Source organism: Dermochelys coriacea, chromosome 13, assembly GCF_009764565.3.
Source record: "Dermochelys coriacea isolate rDerCor1 chromosome 13, rDerCor1.pri.v4, whole genome shotgun sequence".
Lineage (NCBI taxonomy): Eukaryota > Metazoa > Chordata > Testudines > Dermochelyidae > Dermochelys > Dermochelys coriacea.
Genome location: NC_050080.1, coordinates 37,948,924 through 37,975,389, shown reverse-complemented (window position 1 = coordinate 37,975,389; position 26,466 = coordinate 37,948,924). Strand labels below are relative to the sequence as shown.

At 62.6% G+C, this 26,466-nt stretch overlaps 1 protein-coding gene across 3 annotated transcripts; it reads left to right on the top strand.

Annotated features, from left to right (window-relative positions):
- The first annotated feature begins 317 nt into the window (after nt 1-317).
- Nucleotides 318-26,466, top strand: LOC119842306 (DLA class II histocompatibility antigen, DR-1 beta chain-like). 3 transcript variants are annotated; one of them, XR_006275443.1, is made up of 9 exons: nt 318-350; nt 6,139-6,245; nt 18,540-18,800; nt 19,105-19,374; nt 19,468-19,755; nt 20,187-20,297; nt 20,623-21,116; nt 22,526-22,530; nt 26,454-26,466. XR_006275443.1 is itself a non-coding variant. In XM_043495962.1 (7 exons), exons 2-7 carry the CDS (start codon nt 6,176-6,178, stop codon nt 20,748-20,750), a joined length of 1,128 nt encoding a protein of 375 aa, XP_043351897.1. In that variant the 5' UTR covers nt 318-350; nt 6,139-6,175; the 3' UTR covers nt 20,751-21,286. The 3 variants fall into 3 exon arrangements, 2 of the variants coding, with proteins under 2 accessions (XP_043351897.1, XP_043351898.1); XM_043495962.1 differs by lacking the exons at nt 22,526-22,530; nt 26,454-26,466 and having other exon boundaries at nt 20,623-21,286; XM_043495963.1 differs by lacking the exons at nt 22,526-22,530; nt 26,454-26,466 and having other exon boundaries at nt 321-350; nt 20,187-20,287; nt 20,619-21,286.

Here is a 26,466-nt window from a genome sequence, read left to right as displayed (position 1 = left end):
TGTGTCTCTGGATAATCCCTACCAAATATAACAGCTGTTGTGGGGAATGACTAAGGAATGGTTTTCTGTGCTCACAGAAAACTTCCCCATAAAATAATCACATGTTGTAACAGAGACAATTGGAACAAGCTACAGGAGTTATTCAATCTTTATTGAGCTGGTAGGGAGCGAGGCTTTCTGTAAAGCAGTGAGCAGGCCTGGAAAGGGACAGCTGATTTGTCTTTATTGAACTTTGCTCAGCTTGTGGGTCCGGCTGGGTTTCCTCTCAGGTGCCACCTGTCAGAGCAGCAGAGAGCCAGTGCAGGGAGGGGCAGCTGTGCCCTCTTCAGCTCTCTGGGTCCTGGCCCCAGACCCCACTCCATAGAGCTGCCGTTCTCTCCCCTCCAGGGAAATGGCTCTTTGGGCCAAACCTTCCTTGGTCTCCTTCTGACTCCTGTCTCTCTCCCCTGTCACCATGGCTGGTAAGTGACCCCAGTTCTCCTGGACACCTGGGTCCCATTCCCCATCCCAGTGTCTTTCCCCAGGGCTGGGTGCTGCAGGATCCCTTCGGGTCGCTCTCCCAGATGTCTGGATCTCACTCCCATCCCAGTCTCTCTTTCCTACAGGGGTTCACCGTGTGTCCTATCTCCAGCTCATCTCCCCGCAAGCGGCCTTCCCAGACGGCTTCATGTGATGAGGGTCAATGACCTGGTGCTCTCAGCCTATGACAGCAACACCGGCAGGCTGGCTCCCTGAACTTGTGACATCCTGGATGACCAGGAGACCCACCAGTTCTGGAGAGCAGGTAGCTCTGAGTGCCTGGCCTGGGACTCCTGGATGGAGACCAAGGACCAGGGCTTGGTGTGAGAGATAAATGCCAGCTCCCCAAAGGCAGGTGAGTCCCCAGACCCTAGCCCTCAGATTGGCTCAGGAAGGTGACGAGCAGGTGACTGGGTAGGAGGGAGCTGCGGGAGGGTACACCAGAGGGGATACATAGCGGTTAAAGTGGGGTTTGGATCCAGGACTCCTGGGTCCTATCCCTGGCTGTAGGAGGGGAGTGGGGTCTGGTGGGTTGGAGCAGGGGGGCTGGGAGGCAGGTCTCCTCAGTTCTTTCCCCAGCTCTGGGAGAGGAGTGGGGTCTGGTGGGTTGCGGAGGGGGTGGGACACTGGGACAATTCTGCCGGTGCACCTTACTCCTGGCCTATAGCCCCTGCTATCCCAGCCTTGGGCTCCCTCCCCAGCTCTGCTTGTCGCACTCAGTCCTGACCCACAACTCCCTGCTTTCCCAGCCCTGACCTCTCTCCAAATCCCAAAGCTGTGCCAATGCCCCTTAATCCCAACCTGCAGCCCCCCAGCTGTCCCATTCCCTGTGACTAATAACCCTTCCTCACCCTCCCCCGAGCTCAGTCCACAGTGCATCTGGCCCTCGTCCCAGGGACCGGTCACCTCATCTGCCACGTGACGGGTTCTGTCCCTGCTCCATCACTGTGACCTGGGAGCAGCGGGACCAGGTGACCCTAGGGAAGCAGTTGACCAGCGGCATCCAGCTGAATGGGGACCCCACCTTCCAAATCCAGGTGTCCATTGAGCAGGGGCAGGAGGGGGTCGGTCCTGCGGAGCACGTGTTTGTGATGAGACACAGCAGCCTGGGGGATGCCCCTCTGAGGGTGACCTGGGGTGAGTCCTGGGGGTGCAGAGCAGGGGGGAGCAGTGGGGAGATACTGGGAATGGGGTGCCTCACACTGAGGGGAGAGATATGGAAGAGATGGACACAAGGGGTGGGGGGAAGAGGGAGTTGGGAAATGCAGAGGGGCAGTTTTGGGCAGCAACAGGGTTTAGTAGACAGAGAGAAGTACTAGGGGGCAAGAGGAGGTGGAGATGTGTTTTGGCTGGCTCAGAGGAGAGGGGCAGGCAGAGGGCCATACTGGGGGGCTCAGAGGGGAGGGGAAACCAGAGAGGGGGGTTCTGGAGGCTCAGAGGGGAGGGGAAGCAGAGAGGGGTTTTGGGAGGGCTCAGACAGGGAAGGGAGGCAGAGAAGGGGGTGTCTAGCTGCAGGGAAGACCCACAGGGGGTGGCTGGGAAGAGCAGACCGGCTTGGGGAGGCAGGATGCTAGTTCAGGTTTATTGGGCAGAGAGCAGGTGGGGGAGCAGGGAGGCCCCAGGAGAGATGAAGGGCACAAGGGCTTCGGGGGGCCCAGGACTCCGTCTCTCTCGGGGTCCTTCTAGATTCCCAAGCCACAGGCCAGGCTGCTATCCTGGCGACTGTTGCTGGCTGCATCCTCACTGTGCTGGTACCTGAGGACGAGGCCAGCTGAGTGATGCAGCACAGCTCCCCCTCTTGAGTCCCCACCTGGCTCCCTGCAGCACACAGCCCCCTAGCATTGCGCTGGGTCCCTGGGACAACATTAGCAAGCAGGGGAGAGAGCCCCCTGGTGATCCCCCACCCTGCAGCACTTGGTCTCCCAGCCAAGTACCAAACCAGCCTGGCCCTGCTTAGCTTGAGATCCCAGGGGCTCCGTGCTGAGCCCTGGAGGGATACAGGGGTTGTGGCGGTGGGAAGCCACCCACGGTGTGATCCCCATTGCCCCCTGTAGTAGGATTCTTGGTGGGCTGCATGGCCCAATGGTTAGCATCCACTCGCATGGGGGAGAATGTGATGTTGCACTCCATATTATTTTATGAAAGTATGTTGATGAGTGTGAATATATTGTAACTAAAATATGCTTCATGCAAAAGGTCTCTTGTGAGGTATCATTACAAAGCTTATAATCTACTGAGTGTGGTCATCCTATTTGTATAAATGTATCACTCTAGTATCTTAAACTAGAAATATGAAATATAACTCTGAGGGCCTATTGTAATTATGCAAAGTGTGGGCCATTATTGGTGGTCTGCAATCTTGCTGGCTCCCATCAACCAGGACAACAGACTGGGGATGGCTCTGTTTGCAGGCAGGCCTTCCCGTGAGTCAGGCTGGGAGGAATGGAGGCTTGGGGTCTTACAGTGACGTGATCATGTCACCTGAACTGGAATCCATCTTTGCCCTGGTGCTTGTCCATTGAGAAGGAGGGGTGGGAAGCCAGAGAGGGACAAAGGCTTCCTGCCGTGTGCAAAAGATATATAAGAGGGTGGAACAGAACAAGGGGAGGCAGCCATCATGAGGAATCCCCTCGCTACCACCTGAGCTGGAACAAGGGCTGTACCAGGGGAAAGGATGGTGCCCAGACTAGGAAGGCGTCCAGTCTGTGAAAGAAACTTATTGAAACATTTCTGAGGGTGAGATTTTATCTGTTTTGTTTTATTACTGTATTAGGCTTAGATTTGCGTGTTCTATTTTATTTTGCTTGGTAATTCACTTTTTTCTGTCTGTTACTACTTGAAACCACTTAAATCCTACTTTCTGTATTTAATAAAATCTCTTTTTACTTATTAATTAACCCAGACTATGTATTAATATTTGGGGGGGGGGGAACAGCTGTGCATATCTCTCTATCAGAGTTATAGAGGGTGAAGAATATATGAGTTTACCTGGATTTATTTGGGTTTAGACTCCATTGGGAGTTGGGCATCTGAGTGTTAAAGACAAGAACACTCCTTAAATTGCTTTTAGTTAAGAGTGCAGCTTTGGGGCACGTGGTTCAGACCCTGGGTCTGTGTTGGAGCAGACTGGCATGTCTGGCTCAGCAAGACAGGGTGCTGGAGTCCCAAGCTGGCAGGGAAAGCAGGGGCAGATGTAGTCCTGGCACATCACTTGGCAGCCCCAAGGGGGTTCCGTGTTAGTCTGTATTCGCAAAAAGAAAAGGAGTACCGGTGACACCTTAGAGACTAACAAATTTATTAGAGCATAAGCTTTCGTGAGCTACAGCTCACTTCATCGGATGCATTTGGTGGAAAAAAGGGGGTTTCTGTGATCCAACCCGTCGCAGAGAGTAGTGCTAGTTGAGCTCCAACCCACTCAATCCTCCAGGCTCCAACCCAGGGCCTTTGGAGAGTCAGCAGCATTGACCCCTTGGGCAGGGTGAGGGGTGGCGGTGGGGGTTGTGGACCCTCTGCATTACCCTCCCTGCATCACTTCCCATCACTGCTCTCTCCGCTTCCAGCCCCAGACAAGGAAAAAAGACAATATAAAAGGGAAACCAAACCTCAGCCCCAACTGGGCTCAGCACACAGTCCCCGGTGTCTCAGCCAGGCTTCTCTGACTCCTTTTGCAGGAGCCTGCAGGGCAGGTCTGCTCCTCCCCAGCCTCCCCCTTCTGAGCTGGGCTGCTCCCTTTTCAGCCCTGCCTCCAGTTGTAGCTTGCTCTGCTGGGTTGGAGGGGCGGGCCTGGCTGGGCCCAATATAGTCTTTTACTCCTTCTGTCCCAGTGTGGGTTTGTATAAAATCCTCCCCCACACCCCACATGCACACACACCCTCACTGCAGGGGGGCAGGAGTGAGCCAGGGTCTCCAGATGAATCCATTCCTGCTCGGGCTTCCCCTGCAGGGGGCCATAAGGGGCCGTATCGCCCAGCGCAGACATAGCCACAGACTCTCAACTCTGCTTCAGCCGCAGCTTAGCTGGAGGCACCTCGGCCACGGCGCTTTCTCTCCCAGATGCAGAGTGACCAGATGCAGAGCTGGCTGTACCAGGGCCATCAGTTTGGGCTGAGGCCACATGGAGCACCCCTGGTGAAGAGGAGGCACCAGGGGTGGGGATTGGTTGTGGATAAGGGCAAAATAACTGAGTTTACAGGGTGGGGTGCACCTCTGTTGAACTTCCATCCTGTGCTGTTCCCCATCCTCCCATCACCCCGTCCCTCAGAGCTCCCAGCCCCCTCTACAACATCCCCCAGTTTCCCTTCTCTTCCCTCCCACCCCGCCGGGCGGCATCTCAACCATTCTGCGTTTGGGAAGTTGTGGCACTTTATGATGCTTGACCCATAAATACAATTTTCACCTTCAGGGAAATTGTTTGGGGACCCCCTAGTCCCGGAACTGTGTCTTCAATGCAGGGGGTTGGGGATTTTATTACCTGCTGCTTATGAAACCCGTGGAGGGACTGATCACCTTATCCTACTTGTGAGTCTTTTGGGCTTTACTGAACCCCATCAGCTGGTGCATTTAAGGTATCGTGGTCACAGGTCATCAAGGGCCCCTACCAAGTATGCATAGCAACGGGACACTAATTTTACATTTGCTATGTCAGGTCATGTGATGGGAAATTCATGGGTCTTATCAGCGTGGGTGCTGGTGACCTTGAGAATACTGCTTTACCCTCTAATGTTATATTTATCTCTTGTTTAATATAATTACTGTGTGGAATGTATTGTGTGTGTTTGTGTTATTTCTGGGGCGTGTCCAGTAAATGGGGATTATCCTGTGTTTAGGATTTTTCTCCCAAGCTGCCCAGGTGATGCAGCCAGGAAGGAATGACGGGGGTTGAGGCTCTGCCACATACATTCAAAGGGGAAGAAAATAAAAAAGTTACATCCTGCTGAGTGGGAAGCAGGGTCCAGAACAACTCAGGCCTGTCCATCAAAACATGTAAGGAGATTGGCGCCGAAGGAGGTAACTGGGTGGATGGATGGATGGGGGGAGCGGCACTACCTTTAAAAGCTCTTTATTAATAGTATTTTGATCTGTTGCTTTACAACATAGGACCCTTGAGATGCTAATTCTGGCTGAAAGCCTTGTGCATGCAATGGATCGAGCAGTGCTGCGGCTAGCACCAGCTGAAAGGCTGGTCCTGCTCCCGCAGCAGCGTCTCTCGCTCAGCTGCTTTCAGAGCGACCCACCAGGCCAAAACTCTCGGCTTCCTCCAAGCGGCCTTCGGTTCCCCTGCGGCTCCCCCCGGCAGGCTCCTTCTTTCTCCACAATGTCCCCCAACGGCGTGTAACCATTTCTGCCCAACCCCCCCAGACAGCGAGCTCCAGGGCAGGGGCCCCCCCAGACTGCGGCCCAGGGAGCTCCAGCCAGACTCGCTCCCCAGGGGGAAGGGAGGGCGGGGCTGCCTTGCGCCTCCTCCCCTTCTCCCCCCGCAGGAGCCGCTCCCGGGTCGTGGGCAGCCACAGCCGCGGCCTTGCCGGGAGCACAGCTCGGGTGGAGCCGGCCCCGCCCCGCTCCTGATTTTGCTGGAGCCCGGGCACCCCCTGTCCGTGCAACTCGCTGCCTCTCTGCTGAGCCTCGCTCAGCTCCTGGCTCCGGCCCCTCCGGGACGATGGCTCCTTGCGCCAAACTTGCCTTGGTCTCCTTCTGGGTCCTGTCGCTCCGCTCCGCCACCTTGGCTGGTAAGTGACTCCTGCTCTGCCAGATGCCGGGGTCCAATGCCCATCCCGGTCTCTTTCCCCGGGGCTGGGGGCTGCAGGGCGTCCCTGGGTCGCTGTCCCAGATGCCAGGGTCCCATGCCCATCCCGGTCTCTTTCCCCGGGGCTGGGGGCTGCAGGGCGTCCCTGGGTCGCTGTCCCAGATGCCAGGGTCCCATGCCCATCCCGGTCTCTTTCCCCGGGGCTGGGGGCTGCAGGGCGCCCCTGGGTCGCTGTCCCAGATGCCGGGGTCCCATGCCCATCCCGGTCTCTTTCCCCGGGGCAGGGGGCTGCAGGGCACCCTTGGGTCGCTGTCCCAGATGCCGGGGTCCCATGCCCATCCCGGTCTCTTTCCCCGGGGCTGGGGGCTGCAGGGCGTCCCTGGGTCGCTGTCCCAGATGCCAGGGTCCCATGCCCATCCCGGTCTCTTTCCCCGGGGCTGGGGGCTGCAGGGCGCCCCTGGGTCGCTGTCCCAGATGCCGGGGTCCCATGCCCATCCCGGTCTCTTTCCCCGGGGCAGGGGGCTGCAGGGCACCCTTGGGTCGCTGTCCCAGATGCCGGGGTCCCATGCCCATCCCGGTCTCTTTCCCCGGGGCTGGGGGCTGCAGGGCACCCTTGGGTCGCTGTCCCAGATGCCGGGGTCCCATGCCCATCCCGGTCTCTTTCCCCGGGGCTGGGGGCTGCAGGGCGCTCTTGGGTCGCTGTCCCAGATGCCGGGGTCCCATGCCCATCCCGGTCTCTTTCCCCGCGGCTGGGGGCTGCAGGGCGCCCTTGGGTCACTGTCCCAGATGCCGGGGTCCCATGCCCATCCCGGTCTCTTTCCCCGGGGCAGGGGGCTGCAGGTGCCCTTGGGTCGCTGTCCCAGATGCCGGGGTCCCATGCCCATCCCGGTCTCTTTCCCCGCGGCTGGGGGCTGCAGGGCGCCCTTGGGTCGCTGTCCCAGATGCCGGGGTCCCATGCCCATCCCGGTCTCTTTCCCCGGGGCTGGGGGCTGCAGGGCGCCCTTGGGTCGCTGTCCCAGATGCCGGGGTCCCATGCCCATCCCGGTCTCTTTCCCCGGGGCAGGGGGCTGCAGGTGCCCTTGGGTCGCTGTCCCAGATGCCGGGGTCCCATGCCCATCCCGGTCTCTTTCCCCGGGGCTGGGGGCTGCAGGGCGCCCCTGGGTCGCTGTCCCAGATGCCGGGTCCCATGCCCATCCCGGTCTCTTTCCCCGGGGCTGGGGGCTGCAGGGCGCCCCTGGGTCGCTGTCCCAGATGCCAGGGTCCCATGCCCATCCCGGTCTCTTTCCCCGGGGCTGGGGGCTGCAGGGCGCCCTTGGGTCGCTGTCCCAGATGCCGGGGTCCCATGCCCATCCTGGTCTCTTTCCCCGGGGCAGGGGGCTGCAGGGCGCCCTTGGGTCGCTGTCCCAGATGCCGGGGTCCCATGCCCATCCCGGTCTCTTTCCCCGGGGCTGGGGGCTGCAGGGCGCCCCTGGGTCGCTGTCCCAGATGCCGGGGTCCCATGCCCATCCCGGTCTCTTTCCCCGGGGCAGGGGGCTGCAGGGCGCCCTTGGGTCGCTGTCCCAGATGCCGGGGTCCCATGCCCATCCCGGTCTCTTTCCCCGGGGCTGGGGGCTGCAGGGCACCCTTGGGTCGCTGTCCCAGATGCCGGGGTCCCATGCCCATCCCGGTCTCTTTCCCCGGGGCTGGGGGCTGCAGGGCGCCCCTGGGTCGCTGTCCCAGATGCCGGGGTCCCATGCCCATCCCGGTCTCTTTCCCCGGGGCAGGGGGCTGCAGGGCGCCCTTGGGTCGCTGTCCCAGATGCCGGGGTCCCATGCCCATCCCGGTCTCTTTCCCCGCGGCTGGGGGCTGCAGGGCGCCCTTGGGTCGCTGTCCCAGATGCCGGGGTCCCATGCCCATCCCGGTCTCTTTCCCCGGGGCTGGGGGCTGCAGGGCGCCCCTGGGTTGCTGTCCCAGATGCCGGGGTCCCATGCCCATCCCGGTCTCTTTCCCCGGGCTGGGGGCTGCAGGGCGCCCTTGGGTCGCTGTCCCAGATGCCGGGGTCCCATGCCCATCCCGGTCTCTTTCCCCGGGGCTGGGGGCTGCAGGGCGCCCTTGGGTCGCTGTCCCAGATGCCGGGGTCCCATGCCCATCCCGGTCTCTTTCCCCGGGGCTGGGGGCTGCAGGGCGCCCCTGGGTCGCTGTCCCAGATGCCGGGGTCCCATGCCCATCCCGGTCTCTTTCCCCGGGGCTGGGGGCTGCAGGGCGCCCCTGGGTCGCTGTCCCAGATGCCGGGGTCCCATGCCCATCCCGGTCTCTTTCCCCGGGGCTGGGGGCTGCAGGGCGCCCTTGGGTCGCTGTCCCAGATGCCGGGGTCCCATGCCCATCCCGGTCTCTTTCCCCGGGGCTGGGGGCTGCAGGGCGCCCCTGGGTCGCTGTCCCAGATGCCGGGGTCCCATGCCCATCCCGGTCTCTTTCCCCGGGGCTGGGGGCTGCAGGGCGCCCTGGGTCGCTGTCCCAGATGCCGGGGTCCCATGCCCATCCCGGTCTCTTTCCCCGGGGCTGGGGGCTGCAGGGCGCCCTTGGGTCGCTGTCCCAGATGCCGGGGTCCCATGCCCATCCCGGTCTCTTTCCCCGGGGCTGGGGGCTGCAGGGCGCCCTTGGGTCGCTGTCCCAGATGCCGGGGTCCCATGCCCATCCCGGTCTCTTTCCCCGGGGCTGGGGGCTGCAGGGGCCCTTGGGTCGCTGTCCCAGATGCCGGGGTCCCATGCCCATCCCGGTCTCTTTCCCCGGGGCTGGGGGCTGCAGGGCGCCCTTGGGTCGCTGTCCCAGATGCCGGGGTCCCATGCCCATCCCGGTCTCTTTCCCCGGGCTGGGGGCTGCAGGGCGCCCTTGGGTCGCTGTCCCAGATGCCGGGGTCCCATGCCCATCCCGGTCTCTTTCCCCGGGGCTGGGGGCTGCAGGGCGCCCTTGGGTCGCTGTCCCAGATGCCGGGGTCCCATGCCCATCCCGGTCTCTTTCCCCGGGGCTGGGGGCTGCAGGGCGCCCTTGGGTCGCTGTCCCAGATGCCGGGGTCCCATGCCCATCCCGGTCTCTTTCCCCGGGGCAGGGGGCTGCAGGGCGCCCTTGGGTCGCTGTCCCAGATGCCGGGGTCCCATGCCCATCCCGGTCTCTTTCCCCGGGGCTGGGGGCTGCAGGGCGCACTTGGGTCGCTGTCCCAGATGCCGGGGTCCCATGCCCATCCCGGTCTCTTTCCCCCGGGGCTGGGGGCTGCAGGGCGCCCTTGGGTCGCTGTCCCAGATGCCGGGGTCCCATGCCCATCCCGGTCTCTTTCCCGGGGCTGGGGGCTGCAGGGCGCCCTTGGGTCGCTGGTCCCAGATGCCGGGGGTCCCATGCCCATCCGGTCCTCTTTCCCGGGGCGGGGGCTGCAGGGCCCCCTGGGTCGCTGTCCCAGATGCAGGGGTCCCATGCCATCCCGGTCTCTTTCCCGGGGCTGAGGGGCTGCCGGGCGCCCTTGGGTCGCTTGTCCCAGTGCCGGGGTCCCATGCCCATCCCGGTCTCTTTCCCGGGGCTGGGGCTGCAGGGCGCCCTGGGTCGCTTGTCCCAGATGCCGGGGGGGGTCCCCATGCCCATCCCGGTCTTTCCCCGGGGCAGGGGGCTGCAGGGCGCCCTTGGGTCGCTGTCCCAGATGCCGGGGTCCCATGCCCATCCCGGTCTCTTTCCCCGGGGCTGGGGGCTGCAGGGCGCCCTTGGGTCGCTGTCCCAGATGCCGGGGTCCCATGCCCATCCCGGTCTCTTTCCCCGGGGCTGGGGCCTGCAGGGCGCCCTGGGGTCGCTGTCCCAGATGCCGGGGTCCCATGCCCATCCCGGTCTCTTTCCCCGGGGCTGGGGGGCTGCAGGGCGCCCTTGGGTCGCTGTCCCAGATGCCGGGGTCCCATGCCCATCCCGGTCTCTTTCCCCGGGGCTGGGGGCTGCAGGGCGCCCTTGGGTCGCTGTCCCAGATGCCGGGGTCCCATGCCCATCCCGGTCTCTTTCCCCGGGGCAGGGGGCTGCAGGGCTCCCTTGGGTCGCTGTCCCAGATGCCGGGGTCCCATGCCCATCCCGGTCTCTTTCCCCGGGGCTGGGGCCTGCAGGGTGCCCTTGGGTCGCTGTCCCAGATGCCGGGGTCCCATGCCCATCCCGGTCTCTTTCCCCAGGGCAGGGGGCTGCAGGGCGCCCTTGGGTCGCTGTCCCAGATGCTGGGGTCCCATGCCCATCCCGGTCTCTTTCCCCGGGGCTGGGGGATGCAGGGCGCCCTTGGGTCGCTGTCCCAGATGTCAGGGTCCCATGCCCATCCCGGTCTCTTTCCCCGGGGCAGGGGGCTGCAGGGCGCCCCTGGGTCGCTGTCCCAGATGCCAGGGTCCCATGCCCATCCCGGTCTCTTTCCCCGGGGCTGGGGGCTGCAGGGCGCCCCTGGGTCGCTGTCCCAGATGCCAGGGTCCCATGCCCATCCCGGTCTCTTTCCCCGGGGCAGGGGGCTGCAGGTGCCCTTGGGTCGCTGTCCCAGATGCCGGGGTCCCATGCCCATCCCGGTCTCTTTCCCCGGGGCTGGGGGCTGCAGGGCGCCCTTGGGTCGCTGTCCCAGATGCCGGGGTCCCATGCCCATCCCGGTCTCTTTCCCCGGGGCAGGGGGCTGCAGGGCGCCCTTGGGTCGCTGTCCCAGATGCCGGGGTCCCATGCCCATCCCGGGCTCTTTCCCTGGGGCTGGGGCCTGCAGGGCGCCCTTGGGTCGCTGTCCCAGATGCCGGGGTCCCATGCCCATCCCGGTCTCTTTTCCCGGGGCTGAGGGCTGCAGGGCGCCCTTGGGTCGCTGTCCCAGATGCCGGGGTCCCATGCCCATCCCGGTCTCTTTCCCCGGGGCTGGGGGCTGCAGGTGCCCTTGGGTCGCTGTCCCAGATGCCGGGGTCCCATGCCCATCCCGGTCTCTTTCCCCGGGGCTGGGGGCTGCAGGGCGCCCCTGGGTCGCTGTCCCAGATGCCAGGGTCCCATGCCCATCCCCGTCTCTTTCCCCGGGGCAGGGGGCTGCAGGTGCCCTTGGGTCGCTGTCCCAGATGCCGGGGTCCCATGCCCATCCCGGTCTCTTTCCCCGGGGCTGGGGGCTGCAGGTGCCCTTGGGTCGCTGTCCCAGATGCCGGGGTCCCATGCCCATCCCGGTCCCTTTCCCCGGGGCAGGGGGCTGCAGGGCGCCCTTGGGTCGCTGTCCCAGATGCCGGGGTCCCATGCCCATCCCGGTCTCTTTCCCCGGGGCAGGGGGCTGCAGGGCGCCCTTGGGTCGCTGTCCCAGATGCCGGGGTCCCATGCCCATCCCGGTCTCTTTCCCCGGGGCAGGGGGCTGCAGGTGCCCTTGGGTCGCTGTCCCAGATGCTGGGGTCCCATGCCCATCCCGGTCTCTTTCCCCGGGGCAGGGGGCTGCAGGGCGCCCTTGGGTCGCTGTCCCAGATGCCGGGGTCCCATGCCCATCCCGGTCTCTTTCCCCGGGGCAGGGGGCTGCAGGTGCCCTTGGGTCACTGTCCTAGATGCCGGGGTCCCATGCCCATCCCGGTCTCTTTCCCCGGGGCTGGGGGCTGCAGGGCGCCCTTGGGTCGCTGTCCCAGATGCCGGGGTCCCATGCCCATCCCGGTCTCTTTCCCCGGGGCAGGGGGCTGCAGGGCGCCCTTGGGTCGCTGTCCCAGATGCCGGGGTCCCATGCCCATCCCGGTCTCTTTCCCCGGGGCTGGGGGCTGCAGGGCGCCCTTGGGTCGCTGTCCCAGATGCCGGGGTCCCATGCCCATCCCGGTCTCTTTCCCCGGGGCTGGGGGCTGCAGGGCGCCCTTGGGTCGCTGTCCCAGATGCCGGGGTCCCATGCCCATCCCGGTCTCTTTCCCCGGGGCAGGGGGCTGCAGGTGCCCTTGGGTCGCTGTCCCAGATGCCGGGGTCCCATGCCCATCCCGGTCTCTTTCCCCGGGGCTGGGGGCTGCAGGGCGCCCTTGGGTCGCTGTCCCAGATGCCGGGGTCCCATGCCCATCCCGGTCTCTTTCCCCGGGGCTGGGGGCTGCAGGGCGCCCCTGGGTCGCTGTCCCAGATGCCGGGGTCCCATGCCCATCCCGGTCTCTTTCCCCGGGGCTGGGGGCTGCAGGGCGCCCTTGGGTCGCTGTCCCAGATGCCGGGGTCCCATGCCCATCCCGGTCTCTTTCCCCGGGGCAGGGGGCTGCAGGGCGCCCTTGGATCGCTGTCCCAGATGCCGGGGTCCCATGCCCATCCCGGTCTCTTTCCCCGGGGCAGGGGGCTGCAGGTGCCCTTGGGTCGCTGTCCCAGATGCCGGGGTCCCATGCCCATCCCGGTCTCTTTCCCCGGGGCAGGGGGCTGCAGGGCGCCCTTGGGTCGCTGTCCCAGATGCCGGGGTCCCATGCCCATCCCGGTCTCTTTCCCCGGGGCAGGGGGCTGCAGGGCGCCCTTGGGTCGCTGTCCCATATGCCGGGGTCCCATGCCCATCCCGGTCTCTTTCCCCGGGGCTGGGGGCTGCAGGGCGCCCTTGGGTCGCTGTCCCAGATGCCGGGGTCCCATGCCCATACCGGTCTCTTTCCCCGGGGCTGGGGGCTGCAGGGCGCCCCTGGGTCGCTGTCCCAGATGCCAGGGTCCCATGCCCATCCCGGTCTCTTTCCCCGGGGCAGGGGGCTGCAGGTGCCCTTGGGTCACTGTCCCAGATGCCGGGGTCCCATGCCCATCCCGGTCTCTTTCCCCGGGGCTGGGGGCTGCAGGGCGCCCTTGGGTCGCTGTCCCAGATGCCGGGGTCCCATGCCCATCCCGGTCTCTTTCCCCGGGGCAGGGGGCTGCAGGGCGCCCTTGGGTCACTGTCCCAGATGCCGGGGTCCCATGCCCATCCCGGTCTCTTTCCCCGGGGCTGGGGCCTGCAGGGCGCCCTTGGGTCGCTGTCCCAGATGCCGGGGTCCCATGCCCATCCCGGTCTCTTTCCCCAGGGCAGGGGGCTGCAGGGCGCCCTTGGGTCGCTGTCCCAGATGCCGGGGTCCCATGCCCATCCCGGTCTCTTTCCCCGGGGCTGGGGGCTTCAGGGCGCCCTTGGGTCGCTGTCCCAGATGCCGGGGTCCCATGCCCATCCCGGTCTCTTTCCCCGGGGCTGGGGGCTGCACGGCGCCCTTGGGTCACTGTCCCAGATGCCGGGGTCCCATGCCCATCCCGGTCTCTTTCCCTGGGGCAGGGGGCTGCAGGGCACCCTTGGGTCGCTGTCCCAGATGCCGGGGTCCCATGCCCATCCCGGTCTCTTTCCCCGGGGCAGGGGGCTGCAGGGCGCCCTTGGGTCGCTGTCCCGGATGCCGGGGTCCCATGCCCATCCCGTTCTTTTTCCCCAGGGCAGGGGGCTGCAGGGCACCCTTGGATCGCTGTCCCAGATGTCAGGGTCCCATGCCCATCCCGGTCTCTTTCCCCAGGGCAGGGGGCTGCAGGGCGCCCTTTGGTCGCTGTCCCAGATGCCGGGGTCCCATGCCCATCCTGGTCTCTTTCCCTTGGGCTGGGGGCTGCAGGGCACCCTTGGGTCGCTGTCCCAGATGTCAGGGTCCCATGCCCATCCCGGTCTCTTTCCCCAGGGCAGGGGGCTGCAGGGCGCCCTTGGGTCGCTGTCCCAGATGCCGGGGTCCCATGCCCATCCTGGTCTCTTTCCCTTGGGCTGGGGGCTGCAGGGTGCCCTTGGGTCGCTGTCCCAGATGCCGGGGTCCCATGCCCATCCTGGTCTCTTTCCCCGGGGCAGGGGGCTGCAGGGCGCCCTTGGGTCGCTGTCCCAGATGCTGGGGTCCCATGCCCATCCCGGTCTCTTTCCCCGGGGCTGGGGGCTGCAGGGCGCCCCTGGGACGCTGTCCCAGATGCCAGGGTCCCATGCCCATCCCGGTCTCTTTCCCCGGGGCAGGGGGCTGCAGGGCGCCCTTGGGTCGCTGTCCCAGATGCCGGGGTCCCATGCCCATCCCGGTCTCTTTCCCCGGGGCTCGGGGCTGCAGGGCGCCCTTGGGTCGCTGTCCCAGATGCCGGGGTCCCATGCCCATCCCGGTCTCTTTCACCGGGGCAGGGGGCTGCAGGGCGCCCTTGGGTCGCTGTCCCAGATGCCGGGGTCCCATGCCCATCCCGGTCTCTTTCCCCGGGGCTGGGGCCTGCAGGGCGCCCTTGGGTCGTTGTCCCAGATGCCGGGGTCCCATGCCCATCCCGGTCTCTTTCCCCAGGGCAGGGGCTGCAGGGCGCCCTTGGGTCGCTGTCCCAGATGCCGGGGTCCCATGCCCATCCCGGTCTCTTTCCCCGGGGCTGGGGGCTGCAGGGCGCCCTTGGGTTGCTGTCCCAGATGCCGGGGTCCCATGCCCATCCCGGTCTCTTTCCCCGGGGCTGGGGGCTGCAGGGCGCCCTTGGGTCGCTGTCCCAGATGCTGGGGTCCCATGCCCATCCCGGTCTCTTTCCCCGGGGCAGGGGGCTGCAGGGAGCCCTTGTGTCGCTGTCCCAGATGCCGGGGTCCCATGCCCATCCCGGTCTCCTTCCCCGGGGCAGGGGGCTGCAGGGCACCCTTGGCTCGCTGTCCCAGATGTCAGGGTCCCATGCCCATCCCGGTCTCTTTCCCCAGGGCAGGGGGCTGCAGGGCGCCCTTTGGTCGCTGTCCCAGATGCCGGGGTCCCATGCCCATCCTGGTCTCTTTCCCTTGGGCTGGGGGCTGCAGGGCACCCTTGGGTCGCTGTCCCAGATGTCAGGGTCCCATGCCCATCCCGGTCTCTTTCCCCAGGGCAGGGGGCTGCAGGGCGCCCTTGGGTCGCTGTCCCAGATGCCGGGGTCCCATGCCCATCCTGGTCTCTTTCCCTTGGGCTGGGGGCTGCAGGGCACCCTTGGGTCACTGTCCCAGATGTCAGGGTCCCATGCCCATCCCGGTCTCTTTCCCCAGGGCAGGGGGCTGCAGGGCGCCCTTGGGTCGCTGTCCCAGATGCCGGGGTCCCATGCCCATCCTGGTCTCTTTCCCCGGGGCTGGGGGCTGCAGGTGCCCTTGGGTCGCTGTCCCAGATGCCGGGGTCCCATGCCCATCCCGGTCTCTTTCCCTGGGGCAGGGGGCTGCAGGGCACCCTTGGGTCGCTGTCCCAGATGCCGGGGTCCCATGCCCATCCCGGTCTCTTTCCCCGGGGCAGGGGGCTGCAGGGCGCCCTTGGGTCGCTGTCCCGGATGCCGGGGTCCCATGCCCATCCCGTTCTCTTTCCCCGGGGCAGGGGGCTGCAGGGCACCCTTGGCTCGCTGTCCCAGATGTCAGGGTCCCATGCCCATCCCGGTCTCTTTCCCCAGGGCAGGGGGCTGCAGGGCGCCCTTTGGTCGCTGTCCCAGATGCCGGGGTCCCATGCCCATCCCGGTCTCTTTCCCCGGGGCAGGGGGCTGCAGGGCACCCTTGGCTCGCTGTCCCAGATGTCAGGGTCCCATGCCCATCCCGGTCTCTTTCCCCAGGGCAGGGGGCTGCAGGGCGCCCTTTGGTCGCTGTCCCAGATGCCGGGGTCCCATGCCCATCCTGGTCTCTTTCCCTTGGGCTGGGGGCTGCAGGGCACCCTTGGGTCGCTGTCCCAGATGTCAGGGTCCCATGCCCATCCCGGTCTCTTTCCCCAGGGCAGGGGGCTGCAGGGCGCCCTTGGGTCGCTGTCCCAGATGCCGGGGTCCCATGCCCATCCTGGTCTCTTTCCCTTGGGCTGGGGGCTGCAGGGCACCCTTGGGTCGCTGTCCCAGATGTCAGGGTCCCATGCCCATCCCGGTCTCTTTCCCCAGGGCAGGGGGCTGCAGGGCGCCCTTGGGTCGCTGTCCCAGATGCCGGGGTCCCATGCCCATCCTGGTCTCTTTCCCTTGGGCTGGGGGCTGCAGGGTGCCCTTGGGTCGCTGTCCCAGATGCCGGGGTCCCATGCCCATCCCGGTCTCTTTCCCCGGGGCAGGGGGCTGCAGGGCGCCCTTGGGTCGCTGTCCCAGATGCCGGGGTCCCATGCCCATCCCGGTCTCTTTCCCCGGGGCAGGGGGCTGCAGGGCGCCCTTGGGTCGCTGTCCCAGATGCCGGGGTCCCATGCCCATCCCGGTCTCTTTCCCCGGGGCTGGGGGCTGCAGGGCGCCCCTGGGTCACTGTCCCAGATGCCAGGGTCCCATGCCCATCCCGGTCTCTTTCCCCGGGGCAGGGGGCTGCAGGGCGCCCTTGGGTCGCTGTCCCAGATGCCGGGGTCCCATGCCCATCCCGGTCTCTTTCCCCGGGGCTGGGGGCTGCAGGGCGCCCTTGGGTCGCTGTCCCAGATGCCGGGGTCCCATGCCCATCCCGGTCTCTTCCCCGGGGCAGGGGGCTGCAGGGCGCCCTTGGGTCGCTGTCCCTGATGCCGGGGTCCCATGCCCATCCCGGTCTCTTTCCCCGGGGCTGGGGCCTGCAGGGCGCCCTTGGGTCGCTGTCCCAGATGCCGGGGTCCCATGCCCATCCCGGTCTCTTTCCCCAGGGCAGGGGGCTGCAGGGCGCCCTTGGGTCGCTGTCCCAGATGCCGGGGTCCCATGCCCATCCCGGTCTCTTTCCCCGGGGCTGGGGGCTGCAGGGCGCCCTTGGGTCGCTGTCCCAGATGCCGGGGTCCCATGCCCATCCCGGTCTCTTTCCCCAGGGCAGGGGGCTGCAGGGCGCCCTTGGGTCGCTGTCCCAGATGCCGGGGTCCCATGCCCATCCCGGTCTCTTTCCCCGGGGCTGGGGCCTGCAGGGCGCCCTTGAGTCGCTGTCCCAGATGCCGGGGTCCCATGCCCATCCCGGTCTCTTTCCCCGGGGCAGGGGGCTGCAGGGCGCCCTTGGGTCGCTGTCCCAGATGCCGGGGTCCCATGCCCATCCCGGTCTCTTTCCCCGGGGCTGGGGGCTGCAGGGCGCCCTTGGGTCGCTGTCCCAGATGCCGGGGTCCCATGCCCATCCCGGTGTGTTTCCCCGGGGCAGGGGGCTGCAGGGCGCCCTTGGGTCGCTGTCCCAGATGCCGGGGTCCCATGCCCATCCCGGTCTCCTTCCCCGGGGCAGGGGGCTGCAGGGCACCCTTGGCTCGCTGTCCCAGATGTCAGGGTCCCATGCCCATCCCGGTCTCTTTCCCCAGGGCAGGGGGCTGCAGGGCGCCCTTTGGTCGCTGTCCCAGATGCCGGGGTCCCATGCCCATCCTGGTCTCTTTCCCTTGGGCTGGGGGCTGCAGGGCACCCTTGGGTCGCTGTCCCAGATGTCAGGGTCCCATGCCCATCCCGGTCTCTTTCCCCAGGGCAGGGGGCTGCAGGGCGCCCTTGGGTCGCTGTCCCAGATGCCGGGGTCCCATGCCCATCCTGGTCTCTTTCCCTTGGGCTGGGGGCTGCAGGGTGCCCTTGGGTCGCTGTCCCAGATGCCGGGGTCTCATGCCCATCCCGGTCTTTTTCCCCAGGGCAGGGGGCTGCAGGGCGCCCTTGGGTCGCTGTCCCAGATGCCGGGGTCCCATGCCCATCCCGGTCTCTTTCCCCGGGGCTGGGGGCTGTAGTGCGCCCTTGGGTCTCTGTCCCAGATGCCGGGGTCCCATGCCCATCCCGGTCTCTTTCCCCGGGGCTGGGGGCTGCAGGGCACCCTTGGCTCGCTGTCCCAGATGCCGGGGTCCCATGCCCATCCCGGTCTCTTTCCCCGGGGCAGGGGGCTGCAGGGCACCCTTGGGTCGCTGTCCCAGATGTTGGGGTCCCATGCCCATCCCGGTCTCTTTCCCCAGGGCAGGGGGCTGCAGGGCGCCCTTGGGTCGCTGTCCCAGATGCCGGGGTCCCATGCCCATCCCGGTCTCTTTCCCCGGGGCTGGGGGCTGCAGGGCGCCCTTGGATCGCTGTCCCAGATGCCGGGGTCTCATGCCCATCCCGGTCTCTTTCCCCGGGGCAGGGGGCTGCAGGGCGCCCTTGGGTCGCTGTCCCAGATGCCGGGGTCCCATGCCCATCCCAGTCTCTTTCCCCGGGGCTGGGGGCTGCAGGGCGTCCTTGGGTCGCTGTCCCAGATGCCGGGGTCCCATGCCCATCCCGGTCTCTTTCCCCGGGGCTGGGGGCTGCAGGGTGCCCTTGGGTCGCTGTCCCAGATGCCGGGGTCCCATGCCCATCCTGGTCTCTTTCCCCGGGGCTGGGGGCTGCAGGGCACCCTTTGGTCGCTGTCCCAGATGCCGGGGTCCCATGCCCATCCTGGTCTCTTTCCCCGGGGCAGGGGGCTGCAGGGCGCCTTTGGGTCGCTGTCCCAGATGCCGGGGTCCCATGCCCATCCCGGTCTCTCTCCTTCCTACAGGGATTCACCATGTCTCCTGTTTCCAGCTCATCTCCCCGTGGGCAGCCCCTGGTCTGCCCAAGCGGCTGGATGTGACAAGGGTGAATGTCCTGGTGTGCTCAGCCTATGACAGCAACACCGGCAGGCTGGCTCCCCGCAGTGGCTACAAACCGGACAGCCAGGAGTCCTGGAGTGCAGGCAAATGCATGCTCTGGGAGTCCTGGGTGGAGACCAAGTACCAGGCCCTGGTGCAGGAGGTGAACACCAGTTCCCCACAGGGAGGTGAGTCCTTGAGCCCCAGCGCTTGGCTTTGGAAATGATGGGCGGGCAGCTCAAAGGAGGTAGGAGGGAGCTGGGGGAAGGGTACACCAGAGGGGAGTGACTTCCCTGATACCTAGTGGTTAGCGTGGGGATTCCGGACTCCTGGGTTCTCTCCCTGAGGGTAGGAGGCAGCAGAGTTGAGTGGGTTAGAGCAGGGCATGCTGGGAGTCAGGACTCCTGGTTCTAGGCATGAGAACTTCTCCCCCACTCTGGCCCCAGATGTCAGCTCTGTGCTCAGTTGCTCACGCAGCCATTCTGCCCCCAGAGCCCTACTACATGCAGATCCTGAAGACTTGTGAGCTGGACGATGCCACCGGTGCCGTCCGAGCCGTCACGAGATATTCCCTCAACGGGGAGGACGTGCTGCGGTACCAGTCCGACCAGAACCGCTGGTTCTCGGAGCACCCGGCAGCCTGGCGAGTGGCGGAGCGCTGGAACCGTGAAGGGGAGACTTTCACTGCGTGGAACCTCATCCAGCCCCAGCATTGCAGGTTCATGATCGAACTCGCTCTGCCTTTCATCGCTCAGAAGACAGGTGACAGCTTTGCCAGTGCTCCTCACTCCCAATCTGCAGTCCCCTGCTGTCCTGTTACCTATGATTAATAACCCTTTCTCACTCTCCCCCCAGCCCAGCCCACAGTGCATGTGGCCCTTGTCCCAGGGACCCAGGACCGGCCGCGCCGCCTCGTCTGCCACGTGACGGGGTTCTATCCCCGCGACATCGAGGTGATCTGGGAGCGGGGAGGCCAAGTGGCCCAGGGGGAGCAGCTGACCAGTGGCATCCTGCCCAATGGGGACTTAACCTTCCAGATCCAGGTGTCCATCGAGCTGGGGCAGAAGGGGGTTGGCCCTGCAGAACATGTGTGTGTGGTGAGACACAGCAGCCTGGGGCATGACCCGCTAAGGGTGACCTGGGGTGAGTATGGGGAGGGCAGAGCATGGGGAGCAGTGGGGAGAAGCTGGAAATGGGGTACCTCCTACTTAGGGAAGGGGAATGGGGGAGGTGGACACAAAGGGTACAGGGGAGAGGTGGGTGGGAAATGTAAAGAGGGAGTTTTGGGTGGGCACCAGGGGATGGGTAGACAAAGAGAGGTACTAAGGGGAGGGGGAGAGAAGTCTTTTGAGGGGCTCAGAGGGGAGGGGAAGAAGAGAAAGGGTACTGGGGGGCTCACAGACCGGGAGGGGGAGGCAGAAAGAAGGATATCTAGTTGCAGGGCAGACACAAGAGGGGTGGTGACACAAGGGGGGTGGTGCTAGCCCAGGGTTATTGGGCAGGGAGCGGGTGGGGAGCAGGGGCACAGGGGCTTCAGTGAGCCCGTGGCTCAGTCTGTCTCGGGGAATTTCCAGATTCCCAGGTCACAGGCCAGACTGGTGTGCCGGCAATCGTTGCTGGGTGCATCCTCGCTGCCTTGGGAGTCGTGGCCCTGGGCTGGTACCTGAGAAGGAGGTGGCGGCTAGGTGAGTGATGCTCCCTTCTAAGCTCCTGTCCCTCTCCCTGCAGCAAGGCTCCCCCAGCACTGCCCTGGGGCCAGCATGAACCAGGAGGGGATGGTGCCCCCTGCTGAGTCCCCATCCTGCACTATGAGCCTGGCCCTGCTTAGCATGAGATTGCAGGGGCTCTGTGCAGAGCCCTGGATAGACATAGGGGTAATGGCTGTGGGAAGCTGCCCCAGCTGTGATCCCCATTGCCCCCCTCACACATCTTCGCTGCAGGGGGTCAGGACCAAGCCCCAGATGGCAGAGTCTCAAGATGAGTGAATTCCTGCTTTGGCTTCCCCTGCAGGGGCCCAGAAGGGGCCGTATCGCACGGCACAGACACAGCCAGGGACTCTCGACTCTGCTCCAGCCATAGCTAAGCCAGCAGGAAACTCCTTGTTCACAGCATCTTCTTGCCCAGATGCCACCGAGTGACCAGACTCAGAGCCGGCTGTGCCAGGGCCATCGGATTTGACTGGAGCTACATGGAGCATCCGTGGTGAAGGGGATGTGCTGGGGGATCAAATATTGCTCATTTAATGGATCAAGTACTTCTGCTGCTCGCTTCTGTTCAAATGCTTAGTCATGTTCCCTCAGCATCTCTCTGTCAGCTTGCTTTCTGAGCAACACACCAGTCCCAGACAGCTTGGCTCCCCTGCTGATTCCACCAAGCTGCTTTCGATTTCACTGCTACTTCACCTTGGCAGGCTTATGCATTTTAAAAGTTTCCTTCTTTATCCACCATAAAGCCTTTGAGTAATTTGTAACCATTTTTGACCAAACTCCACTGACTGCAGACTTGTAAAATTTTACACTTGGCATGTTAATCAACTAAATATTGTGAAACAATATTTTCAATAGACGTAACCCTAAGCTACTTGTTGGATTTGTTTTTAATCAAGGGCATTTCAATCTTTTATACAATTGCTTAGTTTTAATATAATTATTCTTTTTCCATTTTCATATCACTACCATATAGGTTTTTACTTGCTAATGACATTTACTTGACGGCTAAACACAACTTTTGGATAAAAATGTTAATGGTGAAGCTCCATTTCTTATATTCACTGATCTGTCTTGGTGCCAGGTTGGATTTTGCATCCAAAGCACACAGCCATGTGAAAAAGAAAACACAAGCTGTTGTGGCTTCTTTTTGGAGCCTCTTTGGGTTTTTAATTAAATGGCATGTCTTATTGACAGTTGTTTTGTCCATTGCGATAAACGTTCCATGTTTCATGGAAATGCACCATCCTTCCATAAAGCAACCCTTACCCTTTCTGTGCCATAAATCATGTTAGCCGATGTAAGGTCTGAATGAACTCTCCCCTGACATCTAGTGATGAGCTGGCGAAGAGGACTTCAGGAACCAACCTTGTTTGCATAGGCACATGCCCCCTGCCTTGGTGCTCAGCATGATGGGGATGCTTTTGGTATACGATGACTTTTGGCTGGTGTTGGATCACAAGTCACTTTGTTATTGGTGCAGGGGTACTAAAGGGTTGTTATCCTTGTTGTGTGAATCAAGGGCAGCAGAACTGGGCGTGGCATTCCCTGTGTGACACTCTGTACCTCAAAGTAGCACTATGGAACCCCCATATTCACACTGTCATATAATTATGATATGTGTCTTACAAAGTATTCCTTGTGAGGTATTATTTCAAAAGTCTTGATCTGTTGAACATTAATATCTTGTTGGACTGTGTGTGCTTCATAACTCCACATACAATGATAGCATTGCTGTCACTGAAATATGTTGGAGGTTGGGAACACCCACAGCCAGCCTTTCAGTTACAACAAAGGAGTAGCCATCACTGGCCAGATGGGTGTTAATGGCTCATCAACACCCAATTCACTCTCCCAGTCTTCTCAGAGAAGGCATGTATGCCATGGGGGTGAACTAACCTAAATCACAGAAAAGATCTTTCCAGCAAGCTGGAAGAAGGTATAAAAGAGGGAGAATGACATCATCACTTGGCCTCTCTCTCCCTCCACTCCCATCTTAGCACCTGGAAGCATGTCTGGAAGACAAAGACTTTGAACTGGGGAAGTTTGGTCCCAGGTTGGAAGGTTGTCCTAGCCTGTGTATTGAGGGAATGTAACCTGCTTGTACAATCTGTTAGGGTGCTTGGTTCAAATCTTGATTAGGGCATGGCTACACTGGAAACTTCAAAGCGCTGTCGCGGGAGCACTCCCGCGGCAGTACTCTGAAGTGTGAGTGTGGTTGCGCGCGATGCATCTGAAGAAGTGGGTTTTTTACCCACAAAAGCTTATGCCCAAATAAATTTGTTAGTCTTTAAGGTGCCACCGGACTCCTTGTTGTTTTTGTGGATACAGACTAACACGGCTACCCCCGATACTAAAGCAGTGTGTTTTCGTTAAGTGTCTGGGGAAATCTCAGCTCAGGTTACAAAGGCTGGTGCATGTCCACTTTCTTTGACAAAGTGGTGAACTAGGTAATGAACTTACCCTGGCCAGGCTTCTGACCAGTGCAAGATGGGACAGTTCTGGGGTGCAAGACTGATGAGCTGGGGGAAACTGGCTGAAGCCTCTTTATTAATGGTTCATGAGTGGCTGGGAGATCATTCATGTACCTCAACTGGGTGTGTCCCTGCCTGTGGATGGCTGTGTAAGTGCAAGGCCTGTCAGAGGCTTGTAGCCTGAAATCAGCATCACAGTGTGAGAGGCAGCCCAGGCTGGTGGGTTTGGAGGGCTCAGCAGTCCCACAGTCCAGGCTGCACCCGGGGGACCCCATCACATCCTGACTAAGGACTCAATCTCAGCAAAACTGCACTCGCTAGGCAGGGGACATGGGTGCCAAAGCTCAGTGGAGTTGAGAGAGGGTGTGGACAAGTACTTGTACCTGCTGGTGTGGGTCCTCCCTAAGGGTCCTAGACATCATTTGACCCTTCCTGTTTCCACTGTGTAATAACAGAGCTGATTGAGACTCAATGGAGAGTCTTGTTGCAGACCAATAGAGCTGAAATCACTGATAACCAGGCCTAAGCATTAGACCTGCTTTGGGACAGTGTCTCTGATGCAAGAGACTTCTCATCCTGCACTAGCCATGAGACTCCCCCACTAACAGCTGAAATCACTGAGAGCTGTGTTACGTGGTGGGACATCAATACATCCCAGAGGGTGCAGAGCAGAGCAGAGTGGTGAGTAGCTGTCAGGACAGCTGAGGGAGGGACCAGCACGGTGCCGGCAGGGCGGCCGGTTGAGCGGAGTGCAGTGGCGCTCGACCAGCAGGCTGGCTGGTGGAGCACAGAGGTGAGTGGACGGTAGGGGAGCCGGCGGAGCAGAGCAATGAGCAGCCAGCAGAGTGGCTAATACTGGAGCGAGCCCCTGGACAGCTGGGGAAGCAAGGTCCCCCCCTTGCCGCCAGGGTAGGAGGAGGACTCTGCAGAGGCACCTTTGAACTCTGGGTCTTCACTGACCGAGGACAACAACTGTGAGTGGGCTGCAGTGGAGGAAGAAGAGAGGGACACGTTAAAGGAACTTTTGGTTGCTGGACTTAAGAACTGGAGTCAAAAGGACACTGCCCAATGTACTCTAGGGTGGGTGTTTTGCTCATGGTTTTATGCTTACAACTCCTGCTTGCAGCATTTTCCCAAGTTAATGCGGAGTTATCTTCCCCCTTTTTATTAAAAATTTCTTTTCTAGACTCAGACTCTGTTCTTGCAAAAGGGGAAATATTGCCTCTATCGGCACCCAATGGGTGGTATGTAATTGTACATCCTAGTTGTTTGTCTCAGTCTATAAATGTCAGGGTACCTCGCCTTAACCCTTTGTGTGGCCTAGGAGACAGAAGAGACTCCTGCTGCTGACTGAGCCCCTCCTTGCCACAGGACACTCAGGTGTAAATGTACCTGTCGCCACGGAGCCAGGGCACTAGGACTGTGCCTTGAAGGCAATACACTGGCCGAGTGCCTTTGTCACCAAACCATGCTTGTGGTCCTTCTGTATGAGCAGCATCGAAGTCTGCTGAATTATCAGGCTGCACTATCTGCTATTACGGTTGCCGACGTATTTCAAAAATAAGGGACTGTTTTCTTAGCACCCCCTGTCCCACCCCTCCTCCTGATATCATTATTAATAATACTACTAAGCAGGACTCATCTACATTTGCCAGGAGTGTTTCTTGTTGCTTTTTGCAGCACTGACAGTGGTCTTGGTTGACAGGACCAGGCTCCGTACCTGTCTTGCTCCCCCCCCGGTGCAGCTGCAGCAGCCACCAACCAGCAGTGATGCTCCTGTGCTGGGGTTGTAGGCACAGCCTCTGCGAGGGGGGAGGCTGCATCTTGGGAATATCGACCCCCCCCCGCCAGACATATCCCCTTCCTGACCCTGGCCCTTCAGCGCAGCTCCAGGGCACACAGCCCCGTTCACTTGTCCTGCCAGAAAGAACCTGCACCGGGAAAGCACATGGGGCTGCACTCAAAAGCTTGCACATGGCCCATCTGCTTTCCCTGAAGGGCCAGGGTCCAGAGGGGAGTGGGAAGATGCACCCATGGGTACTGGCTCTCTGCTGCTGAAATGCGGGATAAGGGCTGTACCAGCCGGGGCGGACCAATCACTGTGGACACAGGAGGCCACGCCCCCTCTCCCTTGCTGCACGTGCTCCAAGCGGAGAGGAGAACGCCTATAAAAGGAGGCAGCCCAGGCCAGGGCAGAGCGGGAGTGCACTGTCGGCCCCTGCAGAGCCCCTGGCGGTAAAGCCCGGGGACCTGGACTGCCTGGCAGGCGACCCGCCAACTGCGGAGACCACTGTGGAAGCTGAGCCGCTGGCAATGAGGAAGCTGCCAAAACTACAGCCCGGGCCCTAGAGTCGTTAGGCCTTTAGACTGATTGTTCGCTTGCCTCCCCCGCCCCGGGGCTGCAGCCTGCTTGTCGCTTCGCCCTGACCTGGGGGCTAATTTCCCAGACTGTTCGACTGCTTTGCCACCCCTGCCAGGAGGCTGCGGGGCCACAGACTCTTTGATAGTTTTGCCTCTCAGGATCCAGGGGTTATCTGTTTAGGTGACCCTGGTTGGGGCCGGGCCACACTTGGCAGAAATCACCCGCTTAACGGGGAAGCCTGATGACCGAGTGGCGGAGTGGGCCACCCCCATACTGGTGTCACAGAGTGTGGGGAAGTCAGGGCCCTGCACCCCACTTCCTGCGATTCACCGTGACTCTCAGCCAGGCAGTAAAACGGAAGGTTTATTGGATGACAGGAACACGGTCCCAAACAGAGCTTGTAGGTACCACCAGGACCCCTCAGTCGAGACCTTCTGGAGGGCAGGGAGCTTAGACCCCAGCCCTGGGACTCCTTCCGTTTCCCCAGCCAGCTCCAAACTGAAACCCCCTCCAGCCCTCTCGCCCTGCCTCCCCCTCGTTCCTCCTCCAGCCTTTGTCCAGTTTCCTGGGCAGAAGGTGTCACCTGGTCCCAACCCCCATCCTGGGCTCTCATGTTACATGCTCAGGTATCTTCCCTCAAGGAGAGTCTCCCCTCTCCAGTGCCGACAGTCCCAGTAAAACTCGCTGCAACATCCCCAGGTCCATGCTCCCCGCTCCCTGCTGCATCACAACTGGACTGACAGAGGCTCCCCAACTCGACCATCAAGGCCCCACATGTCACAGCGTCCAGGACTGATGGAGTATGGGACAGGCTATTTTCTATTTCAATAAGGGACATCCCTTGTAATATGGGACAGCTGACAACCCTAGCCAGTGCTGATAACACCGGAGCTTCTGGGATAAAAGCACTGAGCAGCTGGCAGAGCTCCAGCAGCCTGAACAATATTAGTGAGGCAACAGCATGCCACACTTGACACTCCTACACTTGACACCACCCACAAAGTCATGTGTCCCGGCATCCTCCCGACCGATTGCAACAGTTGTGTGTTGGATCACCTGACGACTAGTCTGCTGTGCTCACAGATCGCCCCCCACCTCGACACACACACACAAAGGAACCCCACGTTATAATAGAGACAACTTGGAAACATCAGCAGGAGTTATTCAGTCTTAATTGTGCCGGTGGGGAACGAGGCTTCCTGTGGCACAGTGAGCGGGGGGGAAGGGACAGTTGATTTGTGGTTTCTGAACTTTGCTCAGCTTGTGGGTCTGGGTTTCCCCTCTGGTGTTTCCTGTCAGAGCAGCAGAGAGC

Bases quoted from the DNA above. Each gene is read 5' to 3' on its own strand.
- LOC119842306 (XM_043495962.1), top strand. From the start codon at position 6,176: ATGGCTCCTTGCGCCAAACTTGCCTTGGTCTCCTTCTGGGTCCTGTCG. The intron at 6,246-18,539 runs GTAAGTGACTCC...TCCTTCCTACAG, and splicing joins CCGCTCCGCCACCTTGGCTG to GGATTCACCATGTCTCCTGT. The intron at 20,298-20,622 runs GTGAGTGATGCT...CTTCCCCTGCAG, and splicing joins GAGAAGGAGGTGGCGGCTAG to GGGCCCAGAAGGGGCCGTAT.